This window comes from Parus major, chromosome 1A (genome assembly GCF_001522545.3).
Source record: "Parus major isolate Abel chromosome 1A, Parus_major1.1, whole genome shotgun sequence".
In the NCBI taxonomy this organism is placed as follows: domain Eukaryota; kingdom Metazoa; phylum Chordata; class Aves; order Passeriformes; family Paridae; genus Parus; species Parus major.
The window spans coordinates 18604304-18623657 of NC_031773.1; the positions used below are offsets into that span (position 1 = coordinate 18604304).

The window sequence follows — 19354 nt, forward strand, 5'->3', positions numbered from 1 at the left end:
AGCAGGGTTGCATATCGAGGAAGTCATGGATAACTTCAGAGATCATATCGTTTGGTGTGGTATCCCTGCTATTTCAGTCTTCATTAGACCCACGGCGTGTTTTCACATGGACACCCAGTGCAGTCCCACACCTAGGGGTTCTTTCTTACACTTGTTCACATTTCCAAACGGCTTCCAAGGACGGCCACGCGTGTGCCAGCATGCCGCCAGCAGCCACGGCAGGCACGGACACCTGGGCAGCGCTGCTGGCTCCCAGTCCAGGGCTCCAAGGTGGGTGCCAAGCTGGGCCTCCTGCGCCAAGCCGGGCTCGGCTGAGAGCGGTCGCCGCGGTCGCAGAGTTGCTTCACCAGTACAGGGAAGCAGCCTCAAAGACGTGGCTCAATTCCCTGCCAGAAGGACCCCCGCCCCCCACGGAAGCTGAAGGCGCTTGGAAACCCGCTGACGGCACCCCCGCACGCTCCGCTCCGGGGTTCCCGCAGAAATCCCGCTAGGCCCTGGCGGCCCTTCCGCCGGCAGAGATCCGAGCGGCAGCCGGACCCGGGCCGGAGCGGAGCGGCCGCCGGCGGAGGAGCCGCGCGGGGAGAGCGAGGGAGGAGGAGGGATCAGCGCGCCCCGCGGGCTGGGAGCTGTAGTCCGCTGCCGCCCGCTGCCGTGCAACCGGGAGCCGAGGAGGACTACAGTTCCCAGGGTGGCCCGCGGGGGCCCCGCCCCGCGCTGACTCTTGCAGCACGTTGTCCGGCTAACGCGCCCCGCGCCGCTCCGCCCGCAGCGCCCCGGCCCGCGGCGGCTCCGCCGCTCCCATCGCCCAGCACGGCAGGTCAGTGGGGACGGGGGGCGGCCGCGCTGTCGCGTCTCGCCGGGCCTGGGGGCAGCGGGGCCGGGCTGAGGCCGACCGCGGTCACGGCGGGTGCGTGCAAGGGGGAGCGGATGGGGGGTGTCGGGGTTCTCCCCGTGCTCCGCAGGAGGGGAGGGGGCTATGAGCGGCGCGGCCGTGTCCCCTCGCTGCTCGCCCTTGGCACGCACCCGGCCCTGCCTCTCCAGGTGCCGGTCCGGAGCTGCTGCCGGGCAGCGCCTGGTTGAGCAGGGAGGTGGCCGGGGGGCGGCGGCCCTACTGGCTCCCGCTGCTGGAAGCGCTCCCCGGGCCTGGCGAAAGAGTTGCAGCCGGGGCTGGTCCGGCGCTGCCCCGCCGGTGACCCCGCGGGCAGCGGGGCCGAGGGGCCTCTCCGGGCGGGGGCGGCCTCCGGGCGGGCGGGCGAGCGAGCTCCGCCTCGTAGCGGGCGGACTGAGGCGTTCGGCCCCGCGCGGTGCAAGAGGAGGATGGGAGGCCGCTGCCCGCCGCCTCCCGGGGGCGCTCCGCGGGGAGGCCAGCGCTGCCCTGCCCTGCCCTGCCCTGCCGGCCGGGGAACTGCAGCTGGGTAGGAAACTTGTGGGGAAATGCGACTCTTGGGGCCGTTTGTAAGCGTGTCCTCAGCTCCCTCGTTACGGCTGTTCCCTGGTTTGGGGGCTCACGGACGTGGCACAACGCTCCTGATCCAGGTGTTTGATGATAAGAGCGTGGGATTTGTTTGGTTCTGGCGGGGAGCTGCGGTAAAGCTGAAACTCACAGTTTTTCTTTTTTTTGTTTTTCTTTTTTTTGTTTTTTTTGGGTCTCTAAACAGTCGTGGCTTTTTCTGAGTTCACCTCTGAAAATAGTTCAAATTAACCTAGCTCTTGAACATAAGTCGTATGACAGGCATAGCCTGGGCAGATGTCCATACAACAGAGGTGTTTATTTTTGCTCCCTTTCAGGAAGAAAGAAAGAGACTATTTTTTTTTTTGGTAAAACTTGGCAGAAAGTTGCAACTGATGGGTTGGAAAAGTGAGAGAACGGGATGGTCTGTTACAAGTTAGATGCTGTTTTGCAGATGTGGTGGTGACAATACCAGTCCAAAGATATACCCAGGGCGTCTGGAATGGCACTTCTCCATTTTGTAGAGATGTGTACTGTGCAACTACTGTTCATCTCATCGGTGGAAGTATTCTTTCTTGGAAAGCTAACAGAACAAAGCAAAAAAAAATTTGAAAACCCAAACCAAACAGATTCCAGGGGTTTCTCTACTGTATTTTATTGGGGGATAGACCTTACACAGTAGAGGATAAACACATGTCCATTTAATTATCCTAAGCTAGACGAGTTTATTAATTGAAAAATCTGGGTTGTGCCTGTGGCACTGGTTTGTGCCTTGCTGTTGGTGGCAGTCAGTAGACTTTGAAGATTCAGTAACTTGAATTGACTATTGTATTGTAAATTTCAGTTTTAAGTTGCTTATCGTAAATTTCAGTCCTCACAGTGTCTGGCGCTCTGGCGTCTTAAATGTAGACTTGGATATTGTGTAGCTTGCTGCTAGAAGAGTTTGATTTTTCAGTGTATTCTTTCTTCCATATGGTAAATATGATGAAACACTGCTGCTGCTGCCACCACAACTGTGAATGAACCATGTGGTATTGGCGTCTATTTGTGGAGAGTTATACAAGTGCTTTTTTAAAATAATACTTTTTGGAAAGCATCCTCTTTTTCCTTATTTGCTATTCAGGAAAAGTGCAGAAAGAGATTTGGGACAGTCTTTGAAAATGTAGAAATGAAAGCAGGCCAGAGATAAGTGTGCCCCAGATTTAATGGGAGTGGTGTGTAACTGTGTCTGTCTGAGGTGTTATCACAGCATGTGCTTTGCCAGCCAGTGCCTGTGAGAAAGAAGGATACTGTAGCTCTCCTTGTCCTGTCAGGAGACGGGACACTGGCTGTCTTTCATAGATGATTTAGTACAAAACCTGACCAATGTATTCTCTTGGTGGTGGTTGTTACTGGATTAGAAACATATTTGCAAACACATTCATGGATTGAATTTGAGATCAGACCTTCAGTTACTGAATGTTTCTTTAAAGGGTCATTCAAATTTCAGGTGGTTTCAACATGATAGTTAATACTGTGGTTCTGTATTTGAACTTAAAACTTTTGCAGTGAGTGTTTTTCTCCCTTTCTAAAAAGGACTCAAGGGAACAAAACTTTAATATTAACCACAATTTATAGATTTGTGTGAAAAAGTGCATGAACTCAGTGATGAGTTCTTTTCCTATATACTTACTTTTCTAATAATAATTTTTAAAAAGTAGAGGAGTTGTTTTCTACTTCCTCCTATCCTCCCTTGCCTTTAGCTGACCTGCTTTGCAGTTTTGATTGAAATCACAGAGGGATGCAGGAACTTAGTATGTCCATGTTGCAAGAATTTAAATGTCCTGATGACCCTGCATATCAAGCACTACACTGGAGTTCTGGGAGTGTGTCTTCCAGTGGGTAAGCCCTTCAGCTGTCTGGGCTGTCTATCTCAGGAAGGGTGTGCACAATTTTGAAAGAAAGCAAGAGCCTACACTGCAGCTGAACAATTCCATGACTGCTGGTGAAACTGAAGAAAGTGTCCAGTCACCTGTGTACTGCGTCTGGAGATCCTGGTCTTGCTTTGCTAGGATGCATATCTCACATGTTGCTCAACTGGTAGCTGCCCTTCAGAAGGACAGCAAGACTGTCAGTTACAGTGTAGCCTGTAAAGAAGGCCTGTGTGTGAAGAACTGGAGTTGCTGAGGGTTTTCTCATTTCTTGGAAGGGCAGCTGATAGTGATGGAAATAGAGATTTTTTTTAAATATATGTATGCTGAATTTTTTAGGTGCAGAGTCCTTTACAGCTGAAATGAGTGATGCAACAGCTGGATGGACTTGGAATTAGAACAGCTTTCCTGTGAGTGTGTCCATAGTACTGAGTTGTTAGTGTTACCGTGGGGTTTCTGTGACTGCAGGCTGGAATTTGCTGCCCTGGAGCTTTGTCTCTGAGGAGTTTTTCTTCCCTGCCACAGTAGAGCTGTGTTTCTTGTTGCCAGAAGATGGGCCCATGTCATGTAACTGTTTTTAGCTTTGTGTTCACCTAATGATTTTGAAAGAGTAGATCAGCTCGTTCACAAGCGTCACTATCATGTTTGGGGAGAGTAGGATGAAAGGGACAGGCAGAAGAACACTACTGATAAGTAATGTGTTTGGCAGCTGGGAAAAATTTTGTCCTCTAAAATCCCAAATTTACCATCATAAGGATTGCATTTCAAAGTGTTTGTAGCAGAAATGAATGTACTTTTGAGATGCAGCTTCTGCTTATTTCAGCAGCCATTGACACTGCAGAACTTACTCACCCATTTCCTTTGCTTGCTGCTTGTACGTAATGAGCAGAGTGTAAAACCTGCTTCTTCTAGAACTCCATACACATGCAGCAGCTGTGCCATTTTCCTTCTGTTCTGCTTCAGAGTGTTTTGCAGAGGTTTTTCCAAAACCAGAAGTATCACTTGGTTCATAAGTATCCATGGCCTGGAGGGAGGAGATGTACTGGTATCTTACTCCAAGCTGCTGCATACAGGAAAGTCTAATAAATTATTTTGGTTCTACATCTTCGCTGAATTCACATAATTCACATTGGAATACAATAGGAAAGTGACTTGGATAGATTCTAAAAAACTGACAGTTTCTGAGAGCCTGTACAGACTTGAGCCACTGACTGTGGTCTTTCTGTCCCATGTTTATAAATTTAGCAGTATCTTTACAACCTCTGCAATCTCTTAAAAGAGTAAGGATTTGAGTTAATGTTTGTTCATAAATCTGCAATGCAGTGCATTAGCATCCTGATTCACCTCATACTTACTCATTTCATCAAGTAGCCCTAGTCAGTGTAATAGCAATAACTTCATAAAACCACAGAGCATATGAGAATGCTTTCTTGTCTTTCACCAATAAACATGTTTTTTGTGTCCCAGGCCACATATTCTCATGTTTCAACACCTCCTTTCAAGCAAAATGAATGTAGTTTTCCTTGACTTTTATGTTTTAACTTCCAAAGCATGCAAATGGATGGTGACTCTAGTGTGCAAGTACCTGAGTTTAGGCTGCATGTCTGCAGAGTTCATTTTGCAGGAACACTTCATTGATGCTCAGAGGGTAAAAATACGCATTTTGAAATTTGTGAACTTCGGAGTCATGAGAAACCAGAGCCATGCTCTACAACCATCTGTGATTACAGAACCAGTTGCTCAGTTGAGTTTCAAAGGCGTGGGTTTGTGTCAAAGAGATAACATGCAATATGCAGAGTAGGTCACCTTGGTGATAATTTTGAAATGCATTCCAATTTCTGAATTTGTGGCTGTTACATTAATTGGCAGACAGGTTTCAGCTGATGCATCCTGAGTATGAGTAGGCTATCAACAGAGTAGATGCCATTTGGAGCTGATGATTGTTTGTAAACATTTGTAAGATTTCTGTTTGTAAGTATGGAAAAAGCCTCATCAACCTTAAATACTCTGTTTATGTTGCAGAGTATGGTGCTGAGACTTAAGTGGGTATTTGTTATTTTGGTTTTGTTTTCTTAGTAGGTTAAATATTATGCATGGAAGGTACTTCAGACTGAATAAAAAGTGCAAAAGTTTGTCAGTGGGAGAAAAGTTAGGTCTGTATCTTCTGAGGTACTGATATACCTCTTTTGTTTACATAAAATAAGTGATCCTGTTAAAGGGTAGCAGCAATTCAAGCATTCAAGGGAGATGTGCTTATGCAGTGCATAATACGAATGTAAAGTCTTCAAGTTATACACGCTAAATCAAATATCCATTGCTAGTGAAACTGCAGGTTTAGAGGATGAAAGGAGCACAGCACACTTAATGCACATAGATGCAGGTAAATTCTTTTTGCTGTAACTCATGCCAAGGAAGCTGTGTTCTGGCCAGGGATACTGGTGTTAAGAGGGCTACCACATGAGTCTGTTTGTGGCACAGTCTTTTGTGTGTTCCTGTGGCTTATGTCTAGTTCAGGTCAGTTTTGGCTCAGCTGTAGTGTGATCTGTGTGAGGTGTATTATATTTTCACTGGAAGACTGCACTTTATTATTTGACAGCTTGATCTCAGATTCAGTCCTTAGCCTATCTCTTGTCTTTCCCACAGCAGCTTTGGGGGAACAAGGATGAATGGTGGTGCCTTGTTACTGGGAGGAAGTGCTGTCCTGTGGGGTGTGTGGGGATCCTAGAAGGACCAATGATTAAAAACAAAGGAAAACTCAGATTGCAAAATTGAAATGCTTTGAAAGTTCCACAAGCCTTCTAATTACTTGTTTAGCTACCAGAGGTCAGATCTGTAGATGTATTTGAGCATCCGTATTCCTCAGTTACTTATTTGTAAAACGGGGACATACAATCCTATCTTGGAGGCTACAGGATTAATACTTGGAGTACCAGGGGATGTGGGTACCTTCTGCAATGTTAGTGAATATTTTAGCTATCAAAAGCACTAATAGGTACATTTGGATTTGTTTGTTGACGGGATCAAACACAGAAATTTTTGCCCATTTCTTTCAGTAAAAGATGGAACAATCTGTAGCTTGGCACTTCTTTCCCAGTTTCTTTACTAGCTATTCTAATATGTGTGCAGCACATAGAAAATACAAAGCAAATTGTACAGACAACTTTTATTTCCCTCTTGCAGTGTCAACATGTTGAGGAAACAAAGTGCTGCTTCTGATTTCTGTATAGCTCAGAAGGAGGAAAACATCCAATAAAAATCTTGTTAAAAATAGTTGACTATGTTGTTATGTGGGTAGGAGCATGAGAGGTTTTTTTGAGGGCTTTTTTATTGATTCAGTTGAATCACTGTCTGAAGAAAGCAAATTTAGACAAGACAGTAAAGGAACCAGTTTAGCCCTACTGTAGGGGGATACTGTTACAAATTGTATGTGTGGTATTTGAATTTTCTCAGTTAATTACCTCACTGAAATTAAACAGGAAAGGCCCTTCTGTTCTTTAACCTGCTAGAAGCCCTGATTTGTGAATGCATGTACCTCTTGTGTTCTTGAGACTGCAAGCTAAGAGAGTTTCAGATGCCTAAATACAAAGCTAGAACCGAAAAAACTTTGGTCGACTAAGGCTATCAAGTATGAAAAATGAGTTCGTGAGAAGATTTCATGCTAAGAAGTGCTACTAAAGCTGGTTTATAATTGGAGAACTGGAGGGCTGATGTGAAGTAGCATGGCAGGGAGTTCTTCCTACTTCTGCTTTGCCAGCCTCTGTGCAGGGTAAGCATTGCTAGATGATGTTGAACTTTTTCTGTGTGTTCCTTTCTGAACTTGCTATTTTGGGGGAAAGAGAATAATGCCCATGTGCATGGGAAAAATACAGCCCTTCTTTGACAGTACTTTTCTCAGTAGCAATGGCTGTCCTGTGTATGCTGTGGGAGCAAGAAGACCTTGAGAGAAAGTAGGTACTTAGACATGAATAATGACTAAATTCTAGGTTTGCAGTTTGTTCAGTGGTCTCAAAAATTCCTCTTTGGTTGCCCAGGTAACTTAAGAGTTGACAAAAGGGCTTCATCTTTTCACACATGTATATATAAACAACTATTTTTAATGGCTTAGTGAATGGCAGGCTCCCCCGGACTAACAAAGATGCAGTAAGTACAAGAATTACATTTGTATGGAAAAAAGGTGCTTGAGGTGGAGATTCAGCCATCAAGGAGTTCTTTCAAGAAAATTTCAGAGGCAAAGCCTCATCTTGCTGGGTTATAAGGAGCATCAGACCCCTCTTTGTTTCTTCTAGCTCCAGGAATCTTGTTGGTAAATTTCTCCTTGAAACAGGAGAATGAATCCCTGATTAAGACAGTCTTCTGGCAGATAAGAGAACAGAAATACATCCTAATCTCTCATCTTTATGAGCGCCTAAAAGCTGTGTCTCCCAGTGCATCTGAAAGAAGTGTACTGTTGTGTCTGAGATTTTCAGTATGTGATATATCTCACAAGGGGCTCTTGTAAGGGCCTTTGAGGTAGCTGTAGGAGAGGAATTTGATTGCTTTCACATGTTCATGCCAAATCTCATGGTAAGTAGAATTTGAGGTTATGAGATATTGCAGTATACATATTATAGAACACTGTACCTAATTGTCTGAATAGGATTTTTTTGCCTGTGGCTTTTCAGTTTGGGATTGAATTTCCTTTTGTTCCCTGGCAAGTTCTGCTGACCACCTCTTTTTCACATGCACCTCCTCTAATCTTCAGTGATCTTTTTCTCCTGGAGGAGCACTGCTGTGTGTTGCACCTCTAAATGACTATGAGAATTCCCTGCTTGCCAAAATTGTTTAAAATTCACCTATGGGTGAACAAACACAGACAAAGAAGATGTGTTATTACCTTGTGTAATTTCTTTAGGAAAGTAAACTTAAAAAAAAAAAAAGCCCAAAACACAGGCTGGAAAATTAAACTGCAAGAAATTTGGAAATGCATGGTTGTAAATTGCTCAGATGGTTGCCAGAATTTGATCTGAATTGGCCCCTTTTCTTGCTGTTGGACATGGTGGAAAGAAGTACGTACAGATTTGTGCACTTCAGTTGGTTATCTATGTAACAACAAGGTACATTCAGTCTTCTCTCAGAGGCTTTAATTATATTTCAAATATCATAGCACACACATACCTTCTGTGAATACATAGATGTATAAGGATAGTGTCTTTCACATGGATGAGCTAGGTCAGCCTGAAGTCCAAGGTATTTGACTAATTCCCAAAATATATGGACTTTTGCCCATGTTAATGAGGAGGATGCTGCTAGCTGAGTACCCAGCCTTGTTTGTACTCTGGTAAGTCTAGAGACAGGTCTTCTGCATGGAAAATTTTACCTCCACTGTAACTTAAGTAATCTAAGCACCTGAAAACAAAAGCGTAGAGTTCCTGGGTAGGAAGGGGTCTTCAAGATCTGATTCCAGCCTTCCTGCAGCTGACAGAAACACCTGTCACAAGGGTGCTCCAAGCTCCATTCAGACTGGCCTTGAACTCTCTCACAGGCATAGGGCATCCACAGCGTCTTTGGGCAACCTGTTCCAGTGCCTCTCCACCCTCACAATAAAGAATGTTTTCCGGATATCTAATCCTAATCTACTCTCTTAGTTTGAAGCCATTCCCTCTAGTTGTGTTACTACAGTTGTTGTAAAATGTCCCTTTCCATGTTTTTTTTAGGCTCCTTTCAGGTACTGGAAGGCTGCAGTTATGTCACCCCAAAGCCTTCTCTTTTCCAGGCTGAACAGCCACTATTGTCTCAGCCTTTCCTTACAGTAGAGGTGCTCTAGCCATCTAACCATATTGGTGGTCTCTTCTGGACTCAGTCCAATAGGTCAGTGTCCTTCCTGTGCTGGGACCCCAGAGCTGGATGCAGCACTGCAGGTGGGGTGTCACCAGAGCAGAGGGACAAAATCACTTCCCTTTCCCTGCTGCCCGCACTGCTTTGGACGTAGCCCAGGACAGACCTGGCTTTCTGTGCTGCAAGTGCACATTGCCAGGTCACGTCCAGCCTCTCATCCACCAGCACCCTCAAGTTCTCAGCAGGGCTGTTCTCAGCATGTGCCTTCATCCCCAGCCTATATTGATGATGAGGGGTTGCCCTGACCCAGGTGTAGCACCTTGCACTTACCAAACCTCATGAGATTCTCATGGGCCCACTTGTCCTAGAAGAAAACAGTGACAGACTTGCCTGTCATTGTGGCTGCCCATTCTCTCATCTGGCCATGGAAGTATGGTTCCATGGATTCCCTGCAGAGGCTGGAGCTAGAAACAAACAGCTTGTTTTCTCCAAAGCTAAAGGTCAGTTAAAAACTGGTGCTAGTAAACATGAGTAAACTTCGAAGAAGATCTCTCCCTCATCCCCACCACTATCAGACATATAATTTAGTCAGTGGTGAGAATCGGATGAGGTTTTCTAAAATGTCATTTGATGGGAAAAAATACCATGTAGTGCTTCTGTATAGGAGTCTATTCTTTAAAGAAAACTTGCAGTTCATTATTTTGAAGAGTACTCTGTAGATAAGAGACAAGTTTTCAAATGCCAGCAGGCCTTAATGAAGCTTAGAACTTTAGATTTTATTTAGGGCCAGCTGATTCACTGCCAAAAGAACACAGTGGTATTTTGTGCACAAGCCAGTTGAGAACCAAGCCCAGAGCTGAGCATCAGAGTATTGGTACTCTCTCAGTGATGCTGTAGTTGAACAAGTATTTTCTCAGAGGGCAGTTGGTTTCAACATCTCCACTTCATGCTGTTCCTCAAGTTTTGGTGCTGGAGTTCTTCGTGCAGCTGTTTTGATCATCTGAACTAAAAATGCCTTGGTAGAGTGAGGAGGAAAAGAAATTTTTTTTTAACTGAGCCTGCTTTCCAGTGTGGTTTACTGCCTAAGTCAACAAGTAGTTAAACCCTTCTGTCAGAGACAGGACAGGATAAAAAGAGGTGCTGAGTTTACTTAAGCCCACAAAACTGACAGACTGTCTGGAGTGAAGTGTCCATGGGTTGGTGTGTCCCATCAGGTTGCAGGTCTCAGGGCAGGGGTTTCCTTCTGCTATGCTGCTTTAGATCTGTCCACAGCACTTGTAAATTGTGTAAATACTGAAGCAGAAGAGCAGTTCAGCTTCACCTGCTATTTCACCTGCTTCACCTGAGCTTATTCTGACATCCATCCAGGTTTCCTTGACTTAACTCCTTGAAAGGCAAGAAGGTTCTGGTTTTAAAATTGCATTGTGCCTTGTAGCAAAACCACTGGAGTGCTTATGTTGTCTGTGCAATCTTCTTGCGTGGTTCTGAATAGCTTGTTTTGATGAACCTCTTGGACTGTGTGCAGTGTGTATTTTTTTTTTATTTTAATTTTTTTTTTTAATGTTTGTTTTAATGAGGTATTTGCTTTGAAGCTCAGGAGCTGTGGCTATAGCTGTGGGGCTCTCTTGGGTTCCATGGGGATTTTGCTCTAGAGACTGTTCAGAAGCCAGGATCTTGGCCGCTCCACTTTGTTCTTACCAAGCCTGCAGCTGTGATCTCAAGTTTGCTAGCTGACCATGAGCAGTGGACAGCAAGGAGGCACAAATTCCTGGAGTTCCTCTGCTGCATGGAGGGAGACATGCCAGTGGACAGAATTACACTCACTTGCTTCATACTGCCCAGGCAAATGCTCTTTTAAAAAAACTTTTTTTTTTCAAGCAAAGATAGAAAGCAAATGTCTTTCTAGAAACCAGAATACAGAGCACTAATCCAACTGCAAGGGTCTGTTGTACTTGGGGAAGGCTTGCCATTACATTTGTGTGCTGAAGCATGCTGTTACCCAGATGCCAGCCAGCTTTTCTCCAGCCTCACCTGACCATAGGGCTGGAGCCAAACTTGTCTGTCCACTCCTCAGAGCGGGACTGCAAATGTATTCCATGAATAAGTTGTTCTGGATTCCTCTTTCTTTATTTAATAAAATGAAACCATGTTCACACATACTATGAAATAGTTCAAATGAGGTAGCCCAAATGCTGTAGTAAAGAAACAGCACTTTCTTTGAGTGCTTCAATATTAGTGGGATGGCAGTGAGAATAAGCAGAATGAGCACTAGTCATTATTCAGTGTCTTGTGTAATTGCCTCAGAGTACCACCCAAGTCCAATCACAGCACTCTGCCAACTTCAGGGAGAACTTTGGACTTTTAAGATTCCTTCATCCCTATTGTTAAACTAAGTGGAAACCATGTACTAAGGGTTTAGTGAAACTTAGTTTCACAGGTTTGTCACACAGATGCTAGCTGACTGATCTTCTAACCCTGGCATATTTATAAATTTGTAGTCACATGATGCAGATAAAACAAATATGTATGACTACAATTCAATTTTAGGATTGTGACTGCTCTCCTATTCTGTGCAGCAGTGAAGTCCTAGAAACAGATAATTCCTTAAAATCTGTCTAAAAACTCTCTTGATGTAGTTCATAAGGACAAGACAGAACTACTGATTAAGCTGAGCAAGATTTTTGCTGTTGCAGAAACTGCGCTCTGGCTTTAGAGCCACCTCAAGAATCAAACTGAAAAAGACTAGTTTTACCTACTGCTGGAGGAGTTGCTGTTGGTTTGTTGTGGTTTTTTAATAGCAGTAGAGTTGAAGAGGTGACATTTGTGCCTCCTCAGTTTGCTGCTTTTATTACTTCAACCTTTTTTAGAGACTATAGAGACACATCTTTTTTTTTTTTTCCCCTGGCAGTTCTTGAGCAAGTATTCTGGGTTATGTCATTAATTTTTAATTCTCTTCCATTTCTTTTTACTTCTTGCAGTTCTTGTGTGGTTGGTGAAAATAAGCCTACACTACAGGAATGCAAGAGGAGCAACAGCCTGAGGTAGGATTTGGAGATGACATTTGTATCTCAGCACAGTTGCAGGGAAGGTCAAGACTTGAATCAGCCAGGTTCTTGCACTCATTCTTGGGCAAGTTCTGCAAAGTCTTAGGACTCAGAATGCCAATGTGAGACCCCTTTTAAAACGATATGGAGAGCTGAGTGTTATTTTCCTTGATACCTTTAGGTTCTTTTCAGCTTCTCTTTCCCTCCAGATGCAAAAGCTAAAATGGGTCTTCTCTTACTTGCAAGTGAGGAATTCCATAAAATAGTCTAACCTATGAGATTAAACCTTTAGGAGGAAAAAGGTTTTGTAAGTAAATTACAGAAATTGATTATTTATGAATAATCTCATTGTACATGGCTGAAGTTCCTTGCCAGATTAAACTGAGATGCTTTTTCTGTCCTTTCATTTCCTTCTCTTCTTCTTTCATATCTGTGTATCTCGAAACCTTTTCCTGGTATAATAGATGGAGCTCAGGAAATTTTTATCCTATGAAGTATAAGAATGTCAGTTCTTTTGTCCTGTTAATAAAAAAAAAGACAACAGATTCCTAATGTGGCTTAGTGCTGTGCTCATTGCAGTGTTCTGATGTTTTGATGACAAAGTCAGCATAAGTGACGGGGTTAATTCCATGTGTTACAGATGGATAAATTTTTCCAAAATATTGTTGTGACTAGACTTAATGTATGGAAGCAGTAGAGTCAAGCCATATGTTGTGATCGAAAGCTGAGCTGGTGGTAAATTAGATTTGTGAATGTAATTGCAGTTTGCAGTTGTCAATGAACAGACTTTTGCTATGTAGTGAAAGGATAATGTGTTGCTGTTGAGTATTTTAAGCTTTGCACTGTAAAGCTGTTGTACTTTTTGAGTTTACTCCATGAAATGTATAATAAATTTTTCCTTGCCTTCAGTGGGGCCATAGTAAGACACTCAGGATTTATTTTCTCAAAATTCCTGATTAGCATAATGGAATGCAAGAAGAAAATAATTACTCTTGTAGAAAGCTCTTAACAACTGGATGTGCTTAGTACAGCCTTGCTTTAAACATTACCAGGTTATGTACAAAGTCAATAAACAGGTCATTTTAGCTGAAAAGCTGACAATCCATCAGGAGAGGTTGGCTGCCTGCTTCCTGACTCATCAATATTGTCTGTTCTTTGGAAAGTACTTAAAAGTTGATGGGTTCTTGTCCCATCTCTAACTTTTTGACTTAATGTTGTTCAGAAATTTCAAATTCTTCCGATAATCATCCTGATAAAACTTTGAATTAAGGTAGTTGTCTAAAAGTAGTTTATAATTTAGCTTTCCCTTACTCCTGAGTCTTTTCTGCACTAGCTCTGCCTCTCTGGCTTGAATGACATTAGCTGAATGACTGGAATTGTTTGAATTCTGTGCACGAGTTTTCAAACTTGCCGGCTAATTAAAAATAAGAAAGGTCTTTGTTAGCTAAAGACCTATGTCATATACTTCCAGGGATAATATCTAAGAGTCAGTCTTCAGGAATCTTTTCAATTGCCTTCTGTTCCTTTAGAAAGCAAAACTCTGCAGATGCCTTATATCTTTTTGACTTTGATTGGATAAAGTCACCACGCACATGAACTTTCTAAGATTTGATGTACATATTGTGTAATTGCCTTATTCCAACAAATATTTGGCATTACTCTTCTAGAATGGATGTGTTTAGTCTTGTGAGTACTGATGAACTTTGTCAGACTCCTGACAGACTAATTCTGACTGGTAGTTGAGTCAAGTGATATAAAATAATCAGTGCACATTTTAGTTTTCAACACAGAAAGTGCTGTGGTAGTGTTAGAGATAAATTTGGGGTTTTTTATATGAAATCCCATTTATTTTATAACTCCATGTTGGGTATAAATATTATCTCTTAAAACAGGCATGAAGTAGTTAGTTTTTAATATGTTCTTGCTCATACTCAGGCAGTTAGAAAAAATAGTTGTAAAACCACAGATGGTTTTTAACTGTGACACTGCTTAATTTATTTACTTGCTTGAATATTATCAGTAGGCTCAAATTGAGTAAACTCACAAAGGAAAAGATGTATTAAAACATTTCATTATAATTCCCAGCCTCCTTTTGAATTTGTTTCATACAGGCTGCTGCAGATCCAATGTCGTCCTCTGATGCACCAGAAGATGGCCCAAAGGAAACATCAAGTGTATCACAGAATATCTGTATGTTTCTGGTTTGACTGGGGAGGGTGTACCGTACTGGAAGGGTATTAAACTAAATGTCCTTGCCTTTTCCTTACCTAAACAGTCAGGGCTGTTAGCAAAAAAGGGAGATGCTAATGAAGTCATAGCTGATTTAATCTGTTCTTTATTTGTTTCAAGGCCCAATTGTGTAAATCAAATTTAGAAAGAGCAATGACATATTGATTGTCAGTTTGCTGATCCCATACTTTCAAAAGTAAATATGTTTAGATTTAATAGATACACTCAGCTATTATTTTAAGCTCAGTTATTGCTTTCTAAGCCAGTGATGCATAAGCATGTGTTTGCTTTGACAGTCTGGCATTTAGTGATACAATGTTGTCCTAAGTGGAATGCTTTTGCCCATGCTAGCATGAAAATGTTTTGGCAAGCCTGCGAGATGTGGCAATAGAAGTATTCCAACCAAAACTGTCTTGTTAAGCCCAGGAAGAGTATATTTTCTTACCTGTTACTGGTAGGATCAGATAATGACAAGCATTTCTTAAGAGGAAAAACACTAAAGTTTCTTAGGATTTGCTTTGTGTATATTGATACGCTGTTGTGATATTAAGTATACAGTGCTCATTTATAACAATAGGAACGTTCAGATTGTGCTTTTCGGCAAAGAATGGCTCTGATCCACCTTAGGGCAAATTAGTGTATAACAGCAGCATTGCTGAATAACTCCTAGGGATCTCAGCTTTCATGGGAGCAAACAGAACCTTGACTAAAGCTATGGGAGGTGTATGCAGACCTAAAGAAGCAGATTAAATTTTTATGTTGCTTTTTTCTCCAGATATAGAAGTTGGTTCAATAAAAACCATAGCTTCTCCTGAGAATGTTTTCCTTAATTGTGTCCTAAATTACAACATCTGGTACTGTACCATTACCGCATTTTCTCTTCACATGAAATGTTATTCAGTCCAATTCTGAATATATGTGTAAGGTGAAAGCTTGAAAAATAAGTAGTAATTATACCCTTTAAGGGTTACCAAATATGTAAAAACCACTTTCCTCTGGGGGAAATCTGAGCCATAAATGGCTTTAGGCTAGGAAAGTATTTGAGACAGGTATTAGACACACTTCCCCATATACTATATTCTCCATTAGGCATCCACTTTTGACCATAGGAGAAGGTGGGATATTTGCTTAGGCGGCTTTTTGTTGATCTGCTATGGCTGCTTTTATAATTATGTGACTGACAATGCTACAAATGCAACAGCCTTACCTCTTCTTCCTTTTTCAGTCATGTTTTCCTTACCTCCTCCTTAGCATCACCAGCTGTTGTGGCAGCAACATTGTCATAGCTCAGGCAGTACTGATTGCAGCACACCATGTTCTTGGGTATTGACCATGAAGTGGTATGCTGCTAAAATGCTAAGAGGGATGTTGAGGAATTGCTTTTGGTTTTTTGGTTTGGGTTTTCTTTTATTTGTTTGGTTTTCTTTTAATTTGGTGGGTTTTTTGTTTGCTTGTTTTTGGTTTGGGTTTGTTGTTTTTTTTACAGAAAGTCTTACAAGATTAGTATTTGTGGGACAGAACTGGGGCCAGAGCCACACAGTTCAACCAGGTTAATATAATGAATATGTGGTAGGAAGCTGTAATTTATCTGCATCTTTGACATCCTGCCTACAAACTGTTCACTAATCTTTTTTTTTTTTCCCCCCTGGGCTTATGATCCTATTCCAGGCTTCTGGAGACCACTTGAGACCTCTGCTAACTTGTGCAGCAGCTTGCCAGAGAAAGAGAGTTGGTTGGAAACAAAACTCTGCTTTCCTGCTTGATCCTTTTTTTCCTAAGATGCATTACAGCTTAAAGATTACTCATTCAAAGCAACTTTAATTTCCCATTGATGTAGAGTTAAAGGTTCTCTGTCTCAGTCAATGAAGCTATCTGGCATTTAACGAGCAACTGTGGTGGAGTTGATAGATCCTCCTATTCTCCATACAGCAAGCTTGACATAGAGAAGCTAAACTCACATTGTACCATTTTGATCTTTAATAGTTGTTGGACCTAGGGAAGAATGATTGGATTCCTGACCTAAATACCTCTTGAGGTGTAATTTTCCTTTGTGTACTGATCCCTGGTGTGTTAATCACAGAAAAGGCTAAGGTTGGTGCTGTAGGGATCCTATTTGTGCCAATATGTGCAGGTACCTTTGCCATCATATTCACACCAGTGTCCATGTGTTGCAATCATTTATATAGATAAGAATTCCAAAATGGAACACTTTGGGTTTAGAATTTTAAAAATGCCTTTTTTCTATTCTTTTTTTTTTTTTTTTTCCTCTAATTTAGTGTAAACCTTTTCTAAGTATTCTTTGCTTCTCTGTCCACCTCACCTGCCACACAGCTTCTCTCTTTCCCTTACTGAACTGCGTGGACAACCTGTCCCAGTGTCCACAGGGTAGGATACCTGGACTGAGACCCATGCTTGGAGGCAGCCTCTCCAGTGATGGCACTCTCAATGATGTAGCTTCAGAATTGAATGTAAGATTACAGTGGTAAATCAATGGCCTTGTAGCTCTGCTCTGCTGTTTAGTGGCGACATTTTTATTTTCTGTCTTACTTACCTGCACTTTGTATCATGTGTGCTTTTCTTTTCTATTTTTCTTTACATTTATAGCTGATGCAGATGCATTTAAAATTCTCCTGGAGATGAAGTTGAAGAAGAGGCAGAAAAGGCCTGCTTTACCAAGCACTGTGACTGAGCTTGACACTGAGGATGGTTCTAAAGTGTATGTGGTTGGAACAGCTCACTTCAGTGACAGCAGCAAAAAGGATGTAGTAAAGGTAAATACTCAGTGCGAGCCCTTCAGCAGCATCTTTATAATGTTTCAGCTGAGCTCTACATAGCATGAAGTCCAGCTCTCTGACTTGGTTCTGTGCTGTAACCTTCTGGCTCTATTTTTTCTAGTTGGCTGTTGGCTAACAGCACTATGGGATCAGAGGCAGACACATTACAGTAATAATTTTTGATGCAATTCATTGCTCTCCCTACTCAAATAGTTTTATTTGCCTTTCAATAAAAAAGGCAGATACAGTGCCAGTGTTGAAAGTAGAAATCTCACTAGTGAAGCTTATGTTGCCTGGATCATATTTGGCTGTAAAACAATGCCACACAAAACTTGGATTCCATTCTTAGGCTGCAAATAGGTCTGAAGCCCTAGTAAAAGTAGGAACTATTTCAAGTACCTCCTGCAAACTCTGCAGTTTAGAGTGGCTTTATTCAGGAGCTAGAGGGGGAGGAATATTGTAAGAATCAGGGTTGACAATTCTGCACAAAGTGTATTCTAACTCAGACTGAAAAATACCACAGAGTAAAGTAAAATTAATTTTGTGATTGTGAAAAATTTAATGTGAAGTGTTTCTTCCTGGCTCACTTTCCCAGCGATATGTTCACCATTATCTTGTCCTAAAGTGCCCAGTAACTAAGACATTTTACTGTCACCTTCCTTAATAATTTTGTCAATGCATAGTTATTTGGAGAACTCTTATTTACTATTCTACTGATTTTTAAATTGAAAATTATTATTGGAATGTGCTTTTAAGGTCCCTTTTCTCTTTCAAGTGTTGATATTGGCTGCATTTCTGTTAATTCTGTTCTAAAGCAATATAAATAAATTCATCTTTTTCAGACAATACAAGAAGTGCAGCCTGATGTAGTTGTGGTGGAACTGTGCCAGTACAGAGTTTCTATGTTAAAGATGGATGAAAAGACATTATTAAAAGAAGCCAAAGAAATAAATCTGGAAAAACTTCAACAAGCTATAAAGCAGGTATGATTCCTAGAGTGAGAATTAAGGGTTTATGTTAAGAGCAATTTGTCAAATTGCAATCATAACCAATGTTCCCACTATCTGGCAACCTAATACTGTTGATGTAGGTGAGAATACCATAACAGTGGCAAAACTAGGTTTGGGAGATTTTTCTGTTTTCAGATGGAGCATTGAGGACTTTCTTTTCACAATGGGGGTTGGTTGGGAGAATTTTTGACCTTAACAGGAATCCTCCTGCATTTAACAGCTGCTCCATTTGCAGGACACAAGTCTAACTTTGCAATTGTAATGCTCTGCTAATATATTTAAATGTGATTATTATTCCTGCAATCTGCATCTGTATCACAACTATTTAAAGGGCACTTAATTTTGCTATTTTCTGTTTAACTGCATTCCTTCTTCATCCTGATGTGTTGCTCTTTAATTCCTACCTAGTCACTTGTCTTTTGAGTAGTTTCTAATTGACAAATAGGCTTTGAAGAGGAATTCTGAAAAATTTAGGCTAAAAAGTGTGGGATTCTATTCATATTATAACTACTCTGGCAGTTTGATGTGGACGTATCGGGATGTGTGTGCAAAAAAAAAGTCCTGTATTTTTTCAGTTCTACCTAGCTAACTTGCATTTAAGTAATTTTAAGCTAGGCACAGTTAAACAACACAAAGTTGACTTAAAAATGACAGGATACTTGTTTAGAATGGCAGTGTGTGGTCAATAGTAAAAAGTATCAGTGTCCAGTTGGATGAAGAAATTCATAGATTGTTATTTTGATTGTGTGGTAACTGTATATCGGAATTGCTTTATTGATGTAATTGGGGAAATTCCAGGACTGCACCCTGATGGGAATATAATCTACATGGATGCAGAAGCACTTGCAGTGGCTTGGGGCTGTGCAGTGTGTATGCTCACACAGGGTCTCAGAGCAGGCTTTCTGACACACAGAGTTAGGCAATAATGCATCTTTCCTGTTTTCTTTATTTATGCCCTATCAAAGGAAAAAACACTGCAAAACACTTGCATATTGCATGAATTGCTGCATCTATCTGTTTATTTTGGGTAAAGTGGATTACTCTGATGCGTGTAGCCAAAATGCATGTTTACAACAGCTGGAACCGCTCAGCTAGGGGGCTGCTGACCTTGGGAACGGGCACA

At 42.0% G+C, this 19354-nt stretch overlaps 1 protein-coding gene across 5 annotated transcripts in view; it reads left to right on the forward strand.

Moving 5' to 3' along the window:
* The first annotated feature begins 743 nt into the window (after positions 1 to 743).
* TRABD (TraB domain containing) overlaps positions 744 to 19354 on the forward strand; it is a 33272-nt gene continuing 14661 nt past the window's right edge. Inside the window, exons 1-5 of one of the 5 annotated variants that reach the window (XM_015629074.3) lie at positions 744 to 817; positions 12153 to 12215; positions 14330 to 14408; positions 17052 to 17218; positions 18064 to 18204. In XM_015629074.3, the coding sequence (XP_015484560.1) occupies positions 12192 to 12215; positions 14330 to 14408; positions 17052 to 17218; positions 18064 to 18204 (411 nt within the window). In that variant the 5' untranslated portion in view covers positions 744 to 817; positions 12153 to 12191. Of the gene's footprint in view, positions 818 to 12152; positions 12216 to 14326; positions 16916 to 17051; positions 17219 to 18063; positions 18205 to 19354 lie in introns of those variants that run through there. The other 4 variants (XM_015629077.3, XM_015629076.3, XM_015629078.3 and 1 more) reach the window with 4 other exon arrangements.